The 16,255-nt window shown below is 45.7% G+C and overlaps 1 protein-coding gene across 1 annotated transcript in view; it reads right to left on the reverse strand.

Moving 5' to 3' along the window:
- SORL1 (sortilin related receptor 1) overlaps positions 1-16,255 on the reverse strand; it is a 160,010-nt gene that overhangs the window by 72,672 nt on the left and 71,083 nt on the right. Inside the window, exons 13-16 of the mRNA XM_060017766.1 lie at positions 8,690-8,868; positions 7,018-7,204; positions 3,232-3,360; positions 2,328-2,413 (exon numbers count right to left, since the gene is read on the reverse strand). Of these exons, the coding sequence (XP_059873749.1) occupies positions 2,328-2,413; positions 3,232-3,360; positions 7,018-7,204; positions 8,690-8,868 (581 nt within the window). The remainder of the gene's footprint in view (positions 1-2,327; positions 2,414-3,231; positions 3,361-7,017; positions 7,205-8,689; positions 8,869-16,255) is intronic.

A 16,255-nucleotide genomic window follows, 5' to 3' on the forward strand; every position in this document is an offset into this window, starting at 1 on the left:
ATGGAGATGAGCAACACACCTGCATCCCTACCTGAGGCATCCGTTGTGACAATATGTTACATCTGGGACCAAGTTGCAAATCTGGATCCCTCTGCTGCATGCCTGCACGGTGACTGTGGTTGTTTGCTCTCTCTCATCCCATTCATTCAACGAGTTAACATGTCCTAGCCACCTCTGCTTTATAAAGGCTTCAATATAGATAATGCACCCCCAAAATGTAAATCTACCTACTATTTTTTACCAAAGGTAAATTTGCCTTCTTTTCCTTCAGTATTACTTCACTTCAAAAGTATCTAAGCCACCACCACATGATAACAAACCCCTCCCTTTGGTTTGCAAGAAAACCTTCCCAGTGTAATTCCCAGGGGACGGAATAGTCAAGATGAAAAGTGCCGAGCTTGTAAATGACATTGGAATCAAGGATTCTCATGGCAGCTGCCACGTGGAGATGCGGAGACACATTCACAGCAGCAAGCCCTTCACCCCACATCTCTCTACCATCTAGAAACCTCATTCTGTTGCTTTGGGTTTTTTTTTTTTTCCTTCTAACCAACTAGTGCCTTTTGAGTAGAGTCTGAGTCCTGAAACACCTGCCTTAGGATTGGGTGTAGAGGAACAGACAGAATTTTGTGTGCAATTCTTAACTTAGAAAAGAACTAGAACTCTCGGTAAATCCCAGCCATACATGAGCCCAGCCTAGAGATGTGCATTATTACCCTAATCTCAAAGGAAGAAAAATTACTTCACTTTTAAAAATCCTTCCAGACGACCAGATTACCTCATCTTTGCAAACATATGACGGTTCCACATTAGTCCTATAAAACCATCTTTTCCTTTCTTGGTACATCCCTGCTTTCTATTCCATGCTTTACAAAAAAAAAAAACACATTTAGGAGGTGGCCTACACTACAAATGAGATTTTTCCACTTCCTTCCCTATTCTATCTTCTCCTATCAGAAGAGAAAATAGCTTTCCTACCAGTTTAGACAGTTTTAAACAAACTGTTTTGCCCCTCGCTGAATTACCTTCAGAAATATTTATTACCAAAGTACCTACTCCAGCCCCTTAAGAGCGATCACTCAAACCCTGCTCACCCAAGCCCTCATCAATAACAGCTCTCGTGAGGGGACTGTTTGAATATTATCTGCTCATTTGTGGGAATCTGCGGAAGCCATGTTCTTTTTAAGTCTCCACAGTGAGGGATGTTAATTACTCAGTAATGATGAAAGATTAAATTAAGGGACTAATGAGCTTAGCATGAAAAACACCAGGGCAAACTGGCGAGCAGTGAGCGAAGGAGAGGGCTGCTCTTCCCTGCCTGCGGAGGGCGAGGCTGTTTGCTCAGGCTTCCTTTGGCGCTGATGTCTGTTCCATCAGACGCCACCACCACCAGTGGAGCCAGCTCCAGTCACGCACCTTCCCCGAGAGGCGTGAGCAGGAGGGAGGGCTCAGAGGGAAGAGAAGCCCTACATGAAAAAGACTAGAAACGGAGCAAAGAAAGGAAAGATGCTAAGAGATTAGCTCTTTGTTAAGGTATCATAATTTCACGTCTATATTACAAATACCTCCACATCTGCTATCACCACCAAATCAACTTGAAATGTTTGGAACACATTATACCTTTATAGCACGTGCACTTGCTGCAAAAGTTTCCCCCAATGAGCACGCACGTGATCACCTCAAAGAATGGGAATGACGCTCATGTGCCACTTGAGTGATGGCCAAGCAAGAGCATGAGGCTTAGAGTCTGAATTCTAGCTCTGTCACTCACCAGACGTGTGACCTCAAATAAATTGTTTAACTCTCTCCTCTGAACACACTTCCTCATATTAAAAAAAAAAAAAAATGGAGCTAATAATAATATCTGCTTCACTGGGTAGTTTTAAGGACTAAACTGATAACGCATGGAAAAGTACATTAAAATGTGTAAAATTCCGTTAAAATATTAGTCATAATTATTGTTATAAAAATTAAGATAGATCACTTAGCTATTTCCCAGAAAGCCATGAGTCTCTTTCTATGACAAACAAACGGATCACGGAACACACAGAAGGCCTAAGGGTGCCCTCGGCCCCCCATGCCTAGAATACAACAGATGCCAAATAAATATTTTTCAACGAACAAAAGGGATTTCCCTCCGAAAATGTCTTCCATTCCTATAAAAACATAAGGTTATAAATAAATGTTGTTTGGATACCATGCTTAGGGGGAAACGGGAGCTCTGAGATACCCATCCTTTCTCTCCAGGAAGTTTGAAGAGCCAGGTGAGATCACGGGAATGCTTCAACAATGTCTCGACAAGACAAAGGGAAGAAACCACGTCTCACCTGCCAAAGGACACGGCACCAGCTCTCCTTCCAGGCGTACTTCAACATCTCCTCCACTGCAGGTGTCCCCAGAAATCTTCCGATAGCTGTCACCCCCACCAAGAGTAAGAGGTCAGAAACATCAAAGAATAGTCATAAAGGAACATCTACCCATCCATGGACAATACAGCTTATCTATTCATCTTCCTATACAGCAAGAAGAAGGAATTGAATCATTCTGAATTGCTTCTGCCTGTAAATAAATGAGGCAGCACAGACAATTTGGAGCACTGTCCCAGGCGAGAGTTCCACATATACCGTTGACCCTTGAACAGCTCCAGGGTTAGGGGCACTGACCAACCCCCCACCACTAGTACTGCTACCTCCACCTCAAAATCAAAGGAATTCATAAATGACTCACCCAAAGGCAGGAACTCAAATAGTCTGAGTAGAATCAGGATTAGAACCCTAGTTCTTTTGATTCTACGTACTGTGATCTCTCATCGAACACAAACTTTCCCCCACCTTAACTTAAAAGTACAGTGAAAATACAGGTATTATATTTACTGAAGAAACTCCACATGTAAGTGGACCTTATATGCATTTCAAATGTGTATTGTTCAAGCGTCAACTGTATCTCTTCAACACAATGCTCTGAAGACGTGCACTGGCTGAAGTTTATGACTTAAGAAACAACTGGAGTTGCAGAGACGCTTACAGACTTGCATTTTTTTCCACGGGGGGCTAGGGTGGGGAGACGAGTTTGCAAACATCACCGTTTTAAAAATTCCCCAAGCTACCTGAAACCTGCTACCTTGGAATTCTGGCATTTAGAGTATGAAAGGAACCCAGGTGGTCCTCTGCGGTCTCCATACCAAGTGCAGACCCGCCGTGCCCCAGACATGGCAACCTCTGTGAGACGTACCCTCTGGTTCTCCTGTAAGCAGAACCCACAGGACAAGGCACGGGAGGGGAGTGCGACTTCCCAGAAAACTCAGGATCCGGAACACAAACCTCTAATAACAAATCTTCACTCATCTTGAAGCCAAAGTCACTGAAAAGGCAATTGGGGCTCGGTAAGGCCGCTGGTTGACACACTTCAGGTATTTTGGGACCCTCCCTTGCGACATCCACCCTACTGCCCACCACCTGTATTGTAAGTTACTCAACATGTCCCTTTAACGAATACTCACTATTTTACACTAATGCATTTTCAGAAGAAACTTTATAACAGAGCCGTAATTGGAAAACCATTATCATATGCCATAAATAGACAGAAACGAGACAGATCATGATGCCAAAGACAAAATAATACTGACTTTTTTTAGCTGGACCCAGTTCCCTGTCCAGAGACTCTGGGCCTGCCCTCTCTTTGTTAAAAGCAATTGGCAAATGTGAAGAATTACTAGCACCCAGCGAGACTTTCTCCTTGACGTGACTGGAAGGATTAAAAGAGAAATTTAAAGGAACCGTCTTTTTTCTAAACTAAGGATTCAGTGTTATTTAAGAGCATGTCCACCTTCTCCCTAAAATCACCGTGGGGGCCTCCTAGTGCACTTCGGGACCCAGACCTTCTGCAATTTGGGGACCACATCTCTTCCACACTGGCCAGCTAGCCAGGCAGAGCCCTGGGGTAGGAAGCAGGGGTCCCAGGTCTAGTCTTGGCCCTGCCCTTGTCTGCGTGAGTGGACGGCTCTAAAACGAGGTAGCTGTACTTGCCAAGGTCTGGCCCAAACCATAAACTCGTGATCCAACGGGACTTTCCATGTCGATGTGCTTTACCCAAAAGCCTTCATTTACTCTATCAAGTATAACACCTACTGCAGGAAAAGTATCAACAGGTACAGGGCAAAGTGGTTCGTGTACATATTACATGACAGTCCACATTTAGCACCCTGTAGAGCATTTTTCAGAAGGGAGCAGTTTTATTACTGTACCAAACACGTTCCATTCATTAAATCCGGTAAATTTCTACGGAATGGCTGCTTTAAACCTTTTGGGGGACTAAGCAGAGCATTCATTGCTCCAATGGCAAAGTACTCTGCTTGGGCAATTTTTTCAAACTATGGGTCATGACCTAGTGGGCTGTGAAAGCATATTGGAGGGTCCAGACCTGCTTCCTCCCCCCCTCACAAAGAAACTGCAAAATTCATCGCACTTGAAAGTGAATCTTACCTCATAAAACTTCTGTTTACATAGATGTGTGTACGTGTCTACATACACAAATATGTGTAGGTACAGGATCACACTATAAAATACACTGCTTACTAGGAGTTGCAGTCAAGAGTTTGAAAACCACTCTTATTGGCAACCTGGGGGAATATAAAGATGTAAAAGAAACTACTCCTGAAATCAGGGAACATACAGGCTAGTAACTGTGCTTCCCAGGGAGGCCCGAAAGGACTGTTGGAAGTAAGTACAGCTGTCCCTCAGGAGCAGGACCAATGGACAGACACTGGGAGCTCGCCGATTCTCACTTCCTCTCTTCATGTCCATGTCCAGACCCTGCCCTCCCCACTGCCACAGGTCAGTGCCACCAAACCTTTCCAAGAGCCATGCAGTCAGGCTGGTTCCTTTCTAGAAGCTACAGCAAACAGGGGAACCACAGGATGCCCTGAAACACACCCTTCACCGTTTGCATGGTCATCACCCCACAATCCCATCTGGCCCAAAGCCCAAGAGGGGCGGGGCAGGCTGTTTCCTGGTCTCAGCCTCCAGTGGCTTTTAGCTGAGTGGGTGTGGTGGACTCATGGGGGCCAGGCACCTGGCTTTTGCTTTTGGTTGTTGCTATTGCTGTTTTGGGGGGATTTTAGAGAAAAACAATGATGATTTTAGAGAAAAAGCATAATAGTGTTCATCAAAAAAAATTATCAAGATTTGTCAGATTTTCTCACATATTCTTCATTTTGTCTTATTTTCAAGTATTTAATGGGGATAAAAGAGGGAAGAGAGAGGGCTCGTAATCTTTTCCATGATCAGGGTCCCCAAAGTCTCAATCCAGTCGGCAGGGATACCTCAGACCAGCAAAATCCCTCCGACTGGCATTACCATTTAGGGTTCTCTAAGGGAGGGCAGAAGGCAGCAGAGGGGCACTGAGCGGACATCACTGGGAACATTGAACAGCTCTGTGCTTCTGCCATGAAAGCGTCTACGTCGTTATCTTAGGACCACACGGCTTTCGGAGAGGATGCTCGTCTTTGGCTGTCTAAAGCCCTGCTGCTCTGAGGGTAGCTCTGCAGAGAAGCAGCCTCGGGGTCACCTGGAGCCTGGGCGACGGCAGGGCCCCAGGACAACCAAGTCAGGACTTGCATTTTAATGAGATCCAAGATGATTCACATGCACCTTCAAGTTTCCGAAGCACTGGTCTAGGACCGGAACTGCCTGAATCTGGTTGGCTGTTTTGTAAATAAAGCTTTATCGGGTCACGGCCACGCCCATTCATCTAGGCGGCAATCTCAATACACAGGCAGAGCTGAGTAGCTGCAACGGAGACCACATGGCCTGCAAAGCCTAAAACGTTTACTCTGTGGCCCTGTTCCCACCTCTGGACTAGAACACATCCAAGGTTTCTGGCTTTAGTCAAGATAAGTGTGGCTTCCCAAAGCAACCTTTGGTTTCTTTATGCTTCGGCAACCACTGAAAAATGAGTTATGTGCTTACGATCAGTACCCGCGCTCTACCGAGAGCCCTGCAAACCTGGAATGATTTCATGCTGGATCACAGACTTGGGGGATCGTCTACGGGCTCTGAGACCCTATGTCTCTACTGCTAGCATCATCTTCCTAAAGCTAAGCTCTGTTCTGGTCATCAACTCTCCTCAAAAGCCTCCAAAGACATCCTCCTGCTTACAGAATATGGTCCACGCCCAAGTCTCCACCCCACCGTAGTCTCTCTCTTTTCAGCCTCATCTCCACTCACTGACCCCCAGTCATACATCCAACAAGACATCCAAACTAAACCACCAACTACACTTTCCTGTTTCCACACCTTCACGCTGCTGCTGCGTCTTCCCAGAACGCTCCAGTCACGTACCCTGATGCTTCCTCCTTAAAGCCCATCTCAAACAGTGTTGCCTCCAGAGATTTCCTGATTCCCCAGCAGCAAATCCCAGTCTCCTCTTTCCTATCAATAATCCCAGCAAAAGCACCCGTTCCTCCTCCAAGGTACCTGCATCTTCCCGTCTCCTGTTACAATGATTTGTGTGCACGTCATTTCTTCCACAATGTCAAGCAGCGTCTTGGATATTTTACTCAAGGACCCATGAATATACAAATATATATATATATATATATATATATATATATATATATAAAAAACACTAACCCCCCTTCGTTTCAGATAAAGAAACAAATTCCCTCTGGAATAGGGCTCCTAACAAAAAAGGAGTTATCTACAATCGAACCTTCAGCACGTTCCTTTCTTGGGCTGCCCTCGTAGAAACAAATCCCAGAGTGACCTATTCCTGCATAAACCACCGCAACTTGCCTGGGTGTCACACCTCCACCACATCACACGGCTGTAACAACTAAATGGAATAACCTGCATAAACAGTGCCTAGCAAGGTTCCGGGCTCATAAGAGATGCTTAATAAATATTTGTTTCCTATGATTCCCTCCCTTTCTTCAGGGGAAGGGACCATGTCCTAGTCTGTTTCCCACACCGGTGAGTGACCAGAATAGAACTCAGTCCCTGGCATGGATGTAGAACCCACCATTCATAGTCCTGTCGGGTACAGGAGCAGTTGGACAGGACCACCGGCCGGTCGAAGTCTTCTCCGTTAAAACACGTGGCGTGGGGGATCCTGCGTTTGAAAACCGTCTTGTGCCCTAGCAGACACTCGCTGCCCCGCTCATCAGACGGGGACCACAGCTTGTAGTCGTTCTCTGTGCAGGGAACCCCTAAGGAGGAGGAAATACAGCATTACAGGCAGACACACACAGGGTTTCCTGTCCTGCCCGCCCCGCAGCCCAGCCACCCACTTCCCGTACCTCCCGTTACTGCCCAGCGGGTGTGCAGGCCCCCGGAGCCAGCCCGTCCCTCTAATCAGCCGGCTCTGAGGCCGGGCAGCAGCCCCTTGGTGTCCCCTGAAACACGGACGTGCATCTGAGAAAGATGGGAAGAAGCAAGCTTCTTTGGTGCTCACTGTCTACACTTCGGAAAGATTTCCGCAGATTCTGCAGTTTCCTTAGAAACAGGTGCCCAGAGGCGTTCATCTCCAGGGAGTTAGGTAGAGGCTGAATCCCTGAGAGATGGTACCCCTCAGGAGTACTGTCCCCTGCCTGCCTCCCGAGGCAGCGTGGACGCATCTGGTAGCATGGCCCACGAGCAAGAGAATTCACTGTCACTGCTCGGAAGGTATGGGATCTTCATGAAAGGAGGCTGAGAACTGGTCAGACAACCTGGACCGTCATTCCATCTACCCACATCCACTCGAAATTTAAGTAGAGTGGTTTCTACAGGAATTCCAAAGTACACCAATGTCTATACTGGTAGTTGACGTCTTTTTCATATGTGTGTCTTTGGTGAGATTAAATGCTGCCTGAAACTGATGAACTACTGTCAACTCAACACCATTCCGATCAGCAAGCATTTATTAAACCCTTACTGACAATAAGGTTATCAGGCCGTCCAGTGGGTAGAATATGACTATGCACAGGGCAGGTTCTTGCGTCTAAAGACCTATGATCTAGTTGATGGGAGAGGACACACCCAGAGGGACAGACACAAATTTGTAAATCAAGGTGTGATGAGTACACGTACGCTAGGGACACAGAGAAGAGGGGAGAGATCTCTTGGTTGGGAGTAGCAGTCAAGTGCATTGGATCCTGATCCATGAGAAGGATTTCAACGAGTGGAAACTGAACCCAAGGGGCATTCCAGGCAGCTGGAATAATGTCAGCCGAAGCAGAGAAGTTGCCGAGGGCAGGGTTACACGGGGGTGAGGAAGGAAGAAGTACGATAAAGAAGTTCACTCTCCCTGCTCGCTTATTTACAGGTCCTGCGTCTGGGCGAGCAGATGGTGATGAGACCCCAGGCAGCTCTGAGAGGACCCTGCATCACTAGTAGTAGTTACCCACTGAATTTGCCAAACTGGAACTGCTAATTTGGAAGTATGTTTTCCAAGCATTCATTCATTCACATGTTCAGCACACACATACGTAAACCTCCCCTGTGCCCGTGACCGCACAGGAAATGAGAATACAAAAGACAACATGTGGCCCTATGAACAACTGCCCGAGCAACTGCCTCTGAATCTCTCATTCACTTACTGCATATGTGCCCGTCTTCTTCAATGGATCACAAACTCTTCCCAGGGCACAGTATCTAAGCTGATGCTTTCAATAGGTATTTCTGTGCAAAGGGCCGAGGAGGCAGCAGCTTACCCAAGGCAGCCGTGGCATTGACCTGGAGGATCAGCCAGCTGTGGATGTTCTCTTTGTTGGAGCCAAAGATGGTGAAGACAGTGCTCTTCTCGCCGGGCTCCGTGAGGAGCCCGTACACAAACACCGGCTTCTCGGAGAAGATGAATGTTTTCCAGGTCTCCCCTTCGTTGGTGCTGTACCTGCCCAAATGCAAGTAAAAGGATCCTTGCGGTTAAAGTCTCCGGGGCGAGAGCTTGGTTTCCAGATAACATTCATCTGTAAGAGGAACCAGGGCTCCTTGGAGAAGTGGCTGATACTGGGCTAAAGCCGGGCAAGTTTAAGGTTGTGCCAGAAAGGGGGGAAGTGCTCACGGACGGATGCCGATGACCCGAAAGGACATGGGAGCCACCTTGATGGGGCTCCAACTGGCCAGTCTGGGAAAATATGAACTTAACAAAGAGAAATGATGGTAACAGATAATACACTGAATGAAAAGAGGCCATGGGTCTCTAAATGATACCAAACAGGAAGAGAAAGGGAGGAGGGAATTTTTTTTTATTATACTACAGTGCTACCTAATAAATGTTGAAAACAATGACAGAATGAGAAAAGTGACTGTACTATAACCCCCCCACTGTAACAACCGAGTCAGACAAGAGGACCAGAGTGTTCACACGGTCTAAAGATATCAACTCACACTCACTGCAAAGGGGGAAATGTAATTTACAGCGGACAATCTGAGGTTCAACCCTCAACAAACTTAGCATCACTCACAGTGGTTCAACCTGACATCGTGTACCTCCTGGACAAAGCACTGAGGATACCACATCATCTAGGCACTACTATTCCATGCGACTGGACAAATTCAGAATGTGGAACTTTCTACATGACAACTGGTCTGGATTCTTCAAAACATCAAGGCCATGAAAAACCAACCAACCAACCAACAAGAGGCAGAGGGCTTGTTATAGATTGAAAGAGACTAAAGAGGTATAATAACCAAATGCGATATGTAAACATGGACTGAATCCTGGATTAGGAAAAAAAACCCAACAGCTACAAATAGTAAAGGACAACTGAGAAAATATAATAGTCTATAAGTAATACTGAGTTCATGATCATTTTCTTGGGTGTGATAATGGCATTCTGATTGTGCAGGAAAATACGCTGACTTCCTGGAGATATGTGTATGTTTAAGTATTTAGCTATAAAGGGGCCCAAGAGCTGCAACTTTCTTTCAAATGATTCCCAAAAAACAGGGTGGCTGCACAGATAGATGGCTGGACGGATGGATGGATAGAAAGATGACAGACAGGATAGATGGCAAAAGCAGAGCAAACGGACAAAATGTTAACAATTGGTGATTAAGGGAGCTGTAGGGGAAGGTCACATGAGTCATTTTTATACAATTTTTCCAACTTTTCCCATAGTCTTAAAAATTAAGAAGTTGGAGGAAAGTGTGTCCTGAGAAAAGTCTCCAAGACAGACTACATCAGAACGAGAGAGCAAGCCCTTGAGGGAAAAAAAAAAAAAGCAGCACTGAAGTAACTGTACTGATTTCAAATTATCTTTTGTATCGAAGAGGAGAAGGAGAGGAAAGTGTGCCCGGTATTTGCTTCATCACCCAGTAAGCTGGTGAGATGCTCACCATGAGAAACCACTCAATTAAGAGGGGGTTCATGAGGGTCACAGAGCTACTGGGTCTCTCAAATCCAAATTATATACAAAACTTTTCTTTCACTTTTCCCATGTTTTTGAGATATTAGTTTTACTCACTCAGGATCTTAATACTTGATGTAGTTCTTGTTACAACATCATTCAATCCAAACACCTCCTCTTGTCTTGAGATTACGAAAATTGGTACTTCTGCAAGAAGTGTTATGGGTTAAACCTAGTGGTGGGGCTACAGGGCAATGGGGACTGAGCAATCTCCTCCACAGATCTTCCTAAGAGGAGAAATTCTCTTCTGGCTGATATGCTTTTGGTTTAAGCTATCTCTGAAGCAGGTACGAGGATAAGGTAACTCATTGATTCTCTTTCTTGTAGCAGGGTGATGAGCGAATGGCTTAGTGCCATCTTTAAAGCAAACTGAACCAGCAGAGTCAGCCTATTAACCAGACATGATGGGAGCTATCCGTGTGATAAGGCCGGAAGTCTGCCTATTTGCACATTGCCTAGGTAATTCTGCTTAACAGCTCCTCGAACGTGAGATAACCTCAGGAAATGAATCATCCCATTTCTCGAGAAGTTCCCAGCAGACTCTGACCATAACACATTAATGAGACTAAAAAGCAGGTGCATGGCCGAGTACAGCCCTGAACCTAAGAATAAACTGGGCATTTAAAAAACAGTGCTTTTTTCAAAATTTTGGAGACGTGGTAGTCACATTATCAACTGCAAAAGTTAAGGGAACATCTGTTCTGGACCAAATTCTGACCTCCAGAGGAGAACTTGTGCTGGTGAAGTGAAAGTGACAAGAACCTTGCAAGAAAACAAACCAAGCCATCTTTATACGCCTAATAGTCGTGAAAGAGGACGTAGGGCCCCAGCCCTTAGGAACGGAGAATTTAAAACGTTCAAACGGAAGTATAGACCTAATCTCATGGCCAAAGCTCTCAAGAAGATGGGACTATAATACAATAGTAACATAATATAACCAAAGATACACTAAATAAGTGAAGCAGTGGTAGACACTCAATTTAAAACACAAATGTGTGGCTGGAGAGAAAGGTCCTTGATGAGCTCAGACGTTTAAAAAAAAAACATATTCAAGATGAGAAAAGAGTCATATTAACCAAGGGCAAAAACTTAAAGAGCAGTAGCAATCTGCTAATTAATACTAGCTGTCATTCTTACAGCTAGTAATCTGTAGAAACAGTGGCCAAACAACGCAAACTCAAAATAAGTCAAGGATTATGCTTCAAATGACCAAAATAATTGGGAGGTTAGTGAGCAGTGAGACGTGGGTTGGTTACCCAGCAAGTCCTATAAAGAATCAGAAATGGAGGGCTTCGCTGGTGGCGCAGTGGTTGAGAATCTGCCTGCCAATGCAGGAGACACGGGTTCGAGCCCTGGTCTGGGAAGATCCCACATGCCGCGGAGCAACTGGGCCCGTGAGCCACAATTACTGAGCCTGCGCGTCTGGAGCCTGTGCTCCGCAGTAAGAGTGGCGGTGATAGTGAGAGGCCTGCGCACCGCGATGAAGAGTGGCCCCCGCTTGCCACAACTAGAGAAAGTCCTTGTACAGAAACGAAGACCCAACACAGCCATAAATAAATAAATAAAGCAAACTGTCAACAAGTAAAAATAAATAAACACTATTATAAAAAAAAAATTAGAAATGGAATAGGCTCATCCGTCTGATGGTTAATGGTATAAATAGGAAAGACAGAAAATGAGGCAGCAGTAGTTAGTCAATTTCTATTTTGATTTTGTCTTTATTAAAGAGAATGATCTTCAAACTGGACAAAGCAGAAAAAAAAGACGGAAGTTAAAGGAAAATGAATGCAAAATAAAGCACACTCTAGGGAACTGAAAGATTTAAAGGTATAATTGCAGAGCTCCTTTTAATAATCTCTAAAAGAACCACGAGAACAGATAAAGATCTCAAGACTAGATGAGAAAAAGTAGTTTTATTTCCCTTAAGAAGAAAAAGTTGTTTCAAGAATGGAGTATGAAACAGTTGATTGGAGAGCACTTAGACACGAAGGAAGTTGGAGCTGGGAGCTCAAATTGTTTCACACACAAGTCACAATAAATGAATCCCGTTTCCTTTTCTCAGGGTAACTCTTGATTTCAGAATAGGGTAATGATATAGGGCAAAGAAAAACTGTCTTAGGGTTTTTATTAAAAGAAATTGAGTGTCTAGGATCATGCTGGTATCAACGCCAATGTGACGCATGTTTCAGGCCGCTGAGGACAGATCTGGGCTCCTCATCTTAAACCTCTGACATTGTGCGGAGGGCCCAAAGGAGAAAATAGAGGGTGTAGATTCAGGATCCTACAGCACAGGAGGGAAGGAACGGGGGCTGTTTGCCATGGAAGAGGAGATGCTCTGAAGAGGACAGGGAGAGGTCCTCGTGCATCTGAAAGGCTTTCAGGCAGAAGAGAAAGTATCTGTTGGATGTATCTCCTGGAAGCTGAGCCCGCTGCATAGCAACGGGAGTGAGGAGAATTTGGGCTCCTCTGACCTGAGAACTTTCATTCATAAAGGAACGGATGAATAAATACTTAGTGCACGAACAGATGAACAACAAATTGTCCAAAGTGACATGGAAGCTCCTTTTGATTTGGCAAAGTCCCCATCACTAGAGTTATTCAAGCAAAGACTTGGGTGATCATCGTTCACAGATGACAGAGAGAAAATTCCTGCAACGGGCAGTGGAAGACAGAACCAGATGATGTAATATGTCCAGATCCCTGCTGGGGATCTCCCCGTGGACACACCACAGCCACTTCAGTTCAACTTGTCCACATCTGCACTCATCCTATGGCCCTTCAGGCCAATACCTTTTCCTCTGCTTTTCTATGAGTGATATGATCATCTTGCCCTGTCACCCCCCCATCCCCCCTGACACCGTCTAGTCAAAAAGCAGGTCCTGAACACATAGTCCTCAAAATGCTTGGTCCCCACCTAAGCAGCATCTCTCACCTCCAGTCTTGGTCCTTTTAGATTCATGCTGCTCAACTTGCCAGAGCCATCTTTCTACACTAGCCATGTCATTCCCCTATTTTTAAACCCTCAGAGGGACTCTATCATTTCAAAAGCAAAGTCTAATGTCTCTGGTGCGGCGTGTAAGGTCCTCAGGTGACCTGGCCCCTGACCACAGAGCTACTGCAAGCCTCATTCCTCACACACACCCCGAGATGTACATTCTGTCAATACTAAAGAGCTGCACCTTGCACTCTGATTCATGCTGGTCTCTGCACAAGCTCTTTCTAAACCTGGGGTGGCAATCCAACATTGCTTTTTACCCTTGAAGTCTCAGCTCAAGTTTCCTCTCCTCCCAGAAGCCTTCTCCTGTCTCCCAGATAGCATTACTGGCCCTCCTGTGGCCGCCCTGCACCCTGTGCTCACCTCTATCTTATACCTGTAACGGAGCAGAACCCTATGGAACAGACCCCTCCCCTAGGTTCTCTGCTATAGTTCCTCTCTGACATACCTAGATAACAGTATACCATGCATATTTCCTGTGTTGTTTTACAGATGCTAAAACCACCACCAAATGGAAGACGTTAACTACTTGATGACCATGAGCACGTAGCCTACTGGAGCCTAAGGATTGATCATGTTAACCCCTGTGGCACCATCCTGTTACCTCATCATCAACCAATCAGAGAACTGTGCAGGGCTGACCACATACCCTGCGACGCCCCTCCCTCACCTGGCCTTTAAAAATGCTTTGCTGGGCTTCCCTGTGGTGCAGTGGTTGAGAGTCCACCTGCCGATGCAGGGGACATGGGTTCGTGACCCGGTCCAGGAAGATCCCACATGCCGCGGAGCAGCTGGGCCCGTGAGCCATGGCCGCTGAGCCTGCGCATCCGGAGCCTGTGCTCCGCAATGGGAGAGGCCACAACAGTGAGAGGCCCGCGTACCGCAAAAAAAAAAAAAAAAATGCTTTGCTAAATAAAACCCATCAGGGAGTTCGGGCTTTTTGAGCACTAGCTGTCCCAGACTCCTTGACGATGCCTTAGAATAAATGCTGCACTTTCCTTCACCACAACCCAGTGTCCGTAGATGGGCAAGTGGACCGAAGTTTGGTTCAGTAACATACCTACTATATTTAAATGACCTGATTTTGCGAGCGTCTTCTACTAGGGCTGCCGTTCATCAGGAATAAGACCTCTTACTCACTTTTCTGCCCCTGGCAAACAGAGGGGCATTAATTAATGCTTTTTTGTTAAAGGAAATTAAATGAACTGCATTGTATTTTCTTTTTTTTTTCTAACCCCATCTCTCAGTTTCTCAGCAGTTAAAGGTTGATAAGAATACCTGTTCCTCTATAACTCACAGTGCCAAAGACACCACATGGGGGTGAGAATGAAGTGGGGGCGGGGCTGGCGCTCTCTGCAACCATCCAGGTAAGTTACTAGGAGAGGAGGTTCCGCAACCACAAGGACAGGTTAACCGCCATCTCCCACATTCCAGAACTGTGAAGCTGCTTCCAGAACTCAGGTCCAGAAAAGACAGCTGCTCTGCTGGGTGTAGTCTTTGCAGTGGCTTTTCAGGGCTTCTGAAATCTGAAATCTCCTATGAGGAAAGATGCTTTGGGGAAAGTCCAAGGTATTATTGGTAACTACCAATATCATTATGCTGACAGGCAAACCACCAGGAAGAAACGGAAACTGATCTCATCCCTCACTATCAAGACGACAAGCTTGGGTTTGGGTCCATTTTTGGTCAGAGTGCAAAAACACAACAGCCCCTTCTCTGAAAAACATGGATTCTACACAAGAACGACCTGCAACCCCTGAGCAGGTTCACAGTGACAGCATGCTGAACGAAGGGGTAAGTGACTCCCAGAAGAGGTTCTTGTTTATTCATTTCACACATGTAGAAAACAGGAGCAAAACAAAGCGTTCCACTTCTTACTCTCAATTTCAATTAACAACAACAAAGAAAACAGCCTCAGTGGAGAATCAAGGCAGAAGCTGAAACAAGTAATCATCAACTCTTAGTTAACTATGCTAAACAGAGAGAGAAAGACATAAATTATTTAAAAGAACAACCAGGGACTTCCCTGGTGGCGCAGTGGTTGAGAATCCACCTGCCAATGCAGGGGACAGGGGTTCGAGCCCTGGTCCAGGAAGATCCCACATGCCACAGAGCAACGAAGCCCGTGAGCCACAACTATTGAAGCCCGTGCACGTAGAGCCCGTGCTCTGCAATCTACAACTAAGAATAGCCCCTGCTCGCCACAACTAGAGAAAGCCTGCACGCAGCAACGAAGACCCAATGCAGCCTAAATAAATAAATTAATTTTTTAAAAAAAGATCAACCAAAAAAAAAAACACCCCCAAACTTAACTCTTACGTTAAGCAATGTTCCACCCTCTGTCCCCACTAAACCTCTCACTAGGGTTACTGTTGTTACGGCTTCCTCCCTAAGGCTGGATAAGCTTTGGGTCGAAAGCTCTTCCCCCAGCCTCTCCCTCCAGCTGGCTCAGAAACATCTCAGAGCCACAGTGGGGCTGGATAGCTCCCAAAGGATGCCTCATTCACCTCCGCATCCTCGGTTCCTAGAACAACATCTGGCTCCTTGTAGATATTCAACAAATGTTTGTGTAATTGACCTGAAATGATGCTTAACAGAAATATGTTCCATTTCCATCCAGCGTGGACCTGAACTCTTGACAGTCACGTTCTCACCAGACTGCATACATCCGGGGACCCCTACTCACATTTGAGCTCCAGGGACTGTCATTTACAACAGAGAATAACGGAAGTACCCCCACCCCCAGGGACTGCGATTGCCATGCTACCCCACCCTTTCCAGTCTTATAAACCAGGAAAAAAATAAGCAATCTTGGAAGACTAAGTGTGCAGGACCTATTTATTTGAACAATCAAATATTTACTAAGTGCCTGC

This window comes from Delphinus delphis, chromosome 8 (genome assembly GCF_949987515.2).
Source record: "Delphinus delphis chromosome 8, mDelDel1.2, whole genome shotgun sequence".
Classification (NCBI taxonomy): Eukaryota; Metazoa; Chordata; class Mammalia; order Artiodactyla; family Delphinidae; genus Delphinus; species Delphinus delphis.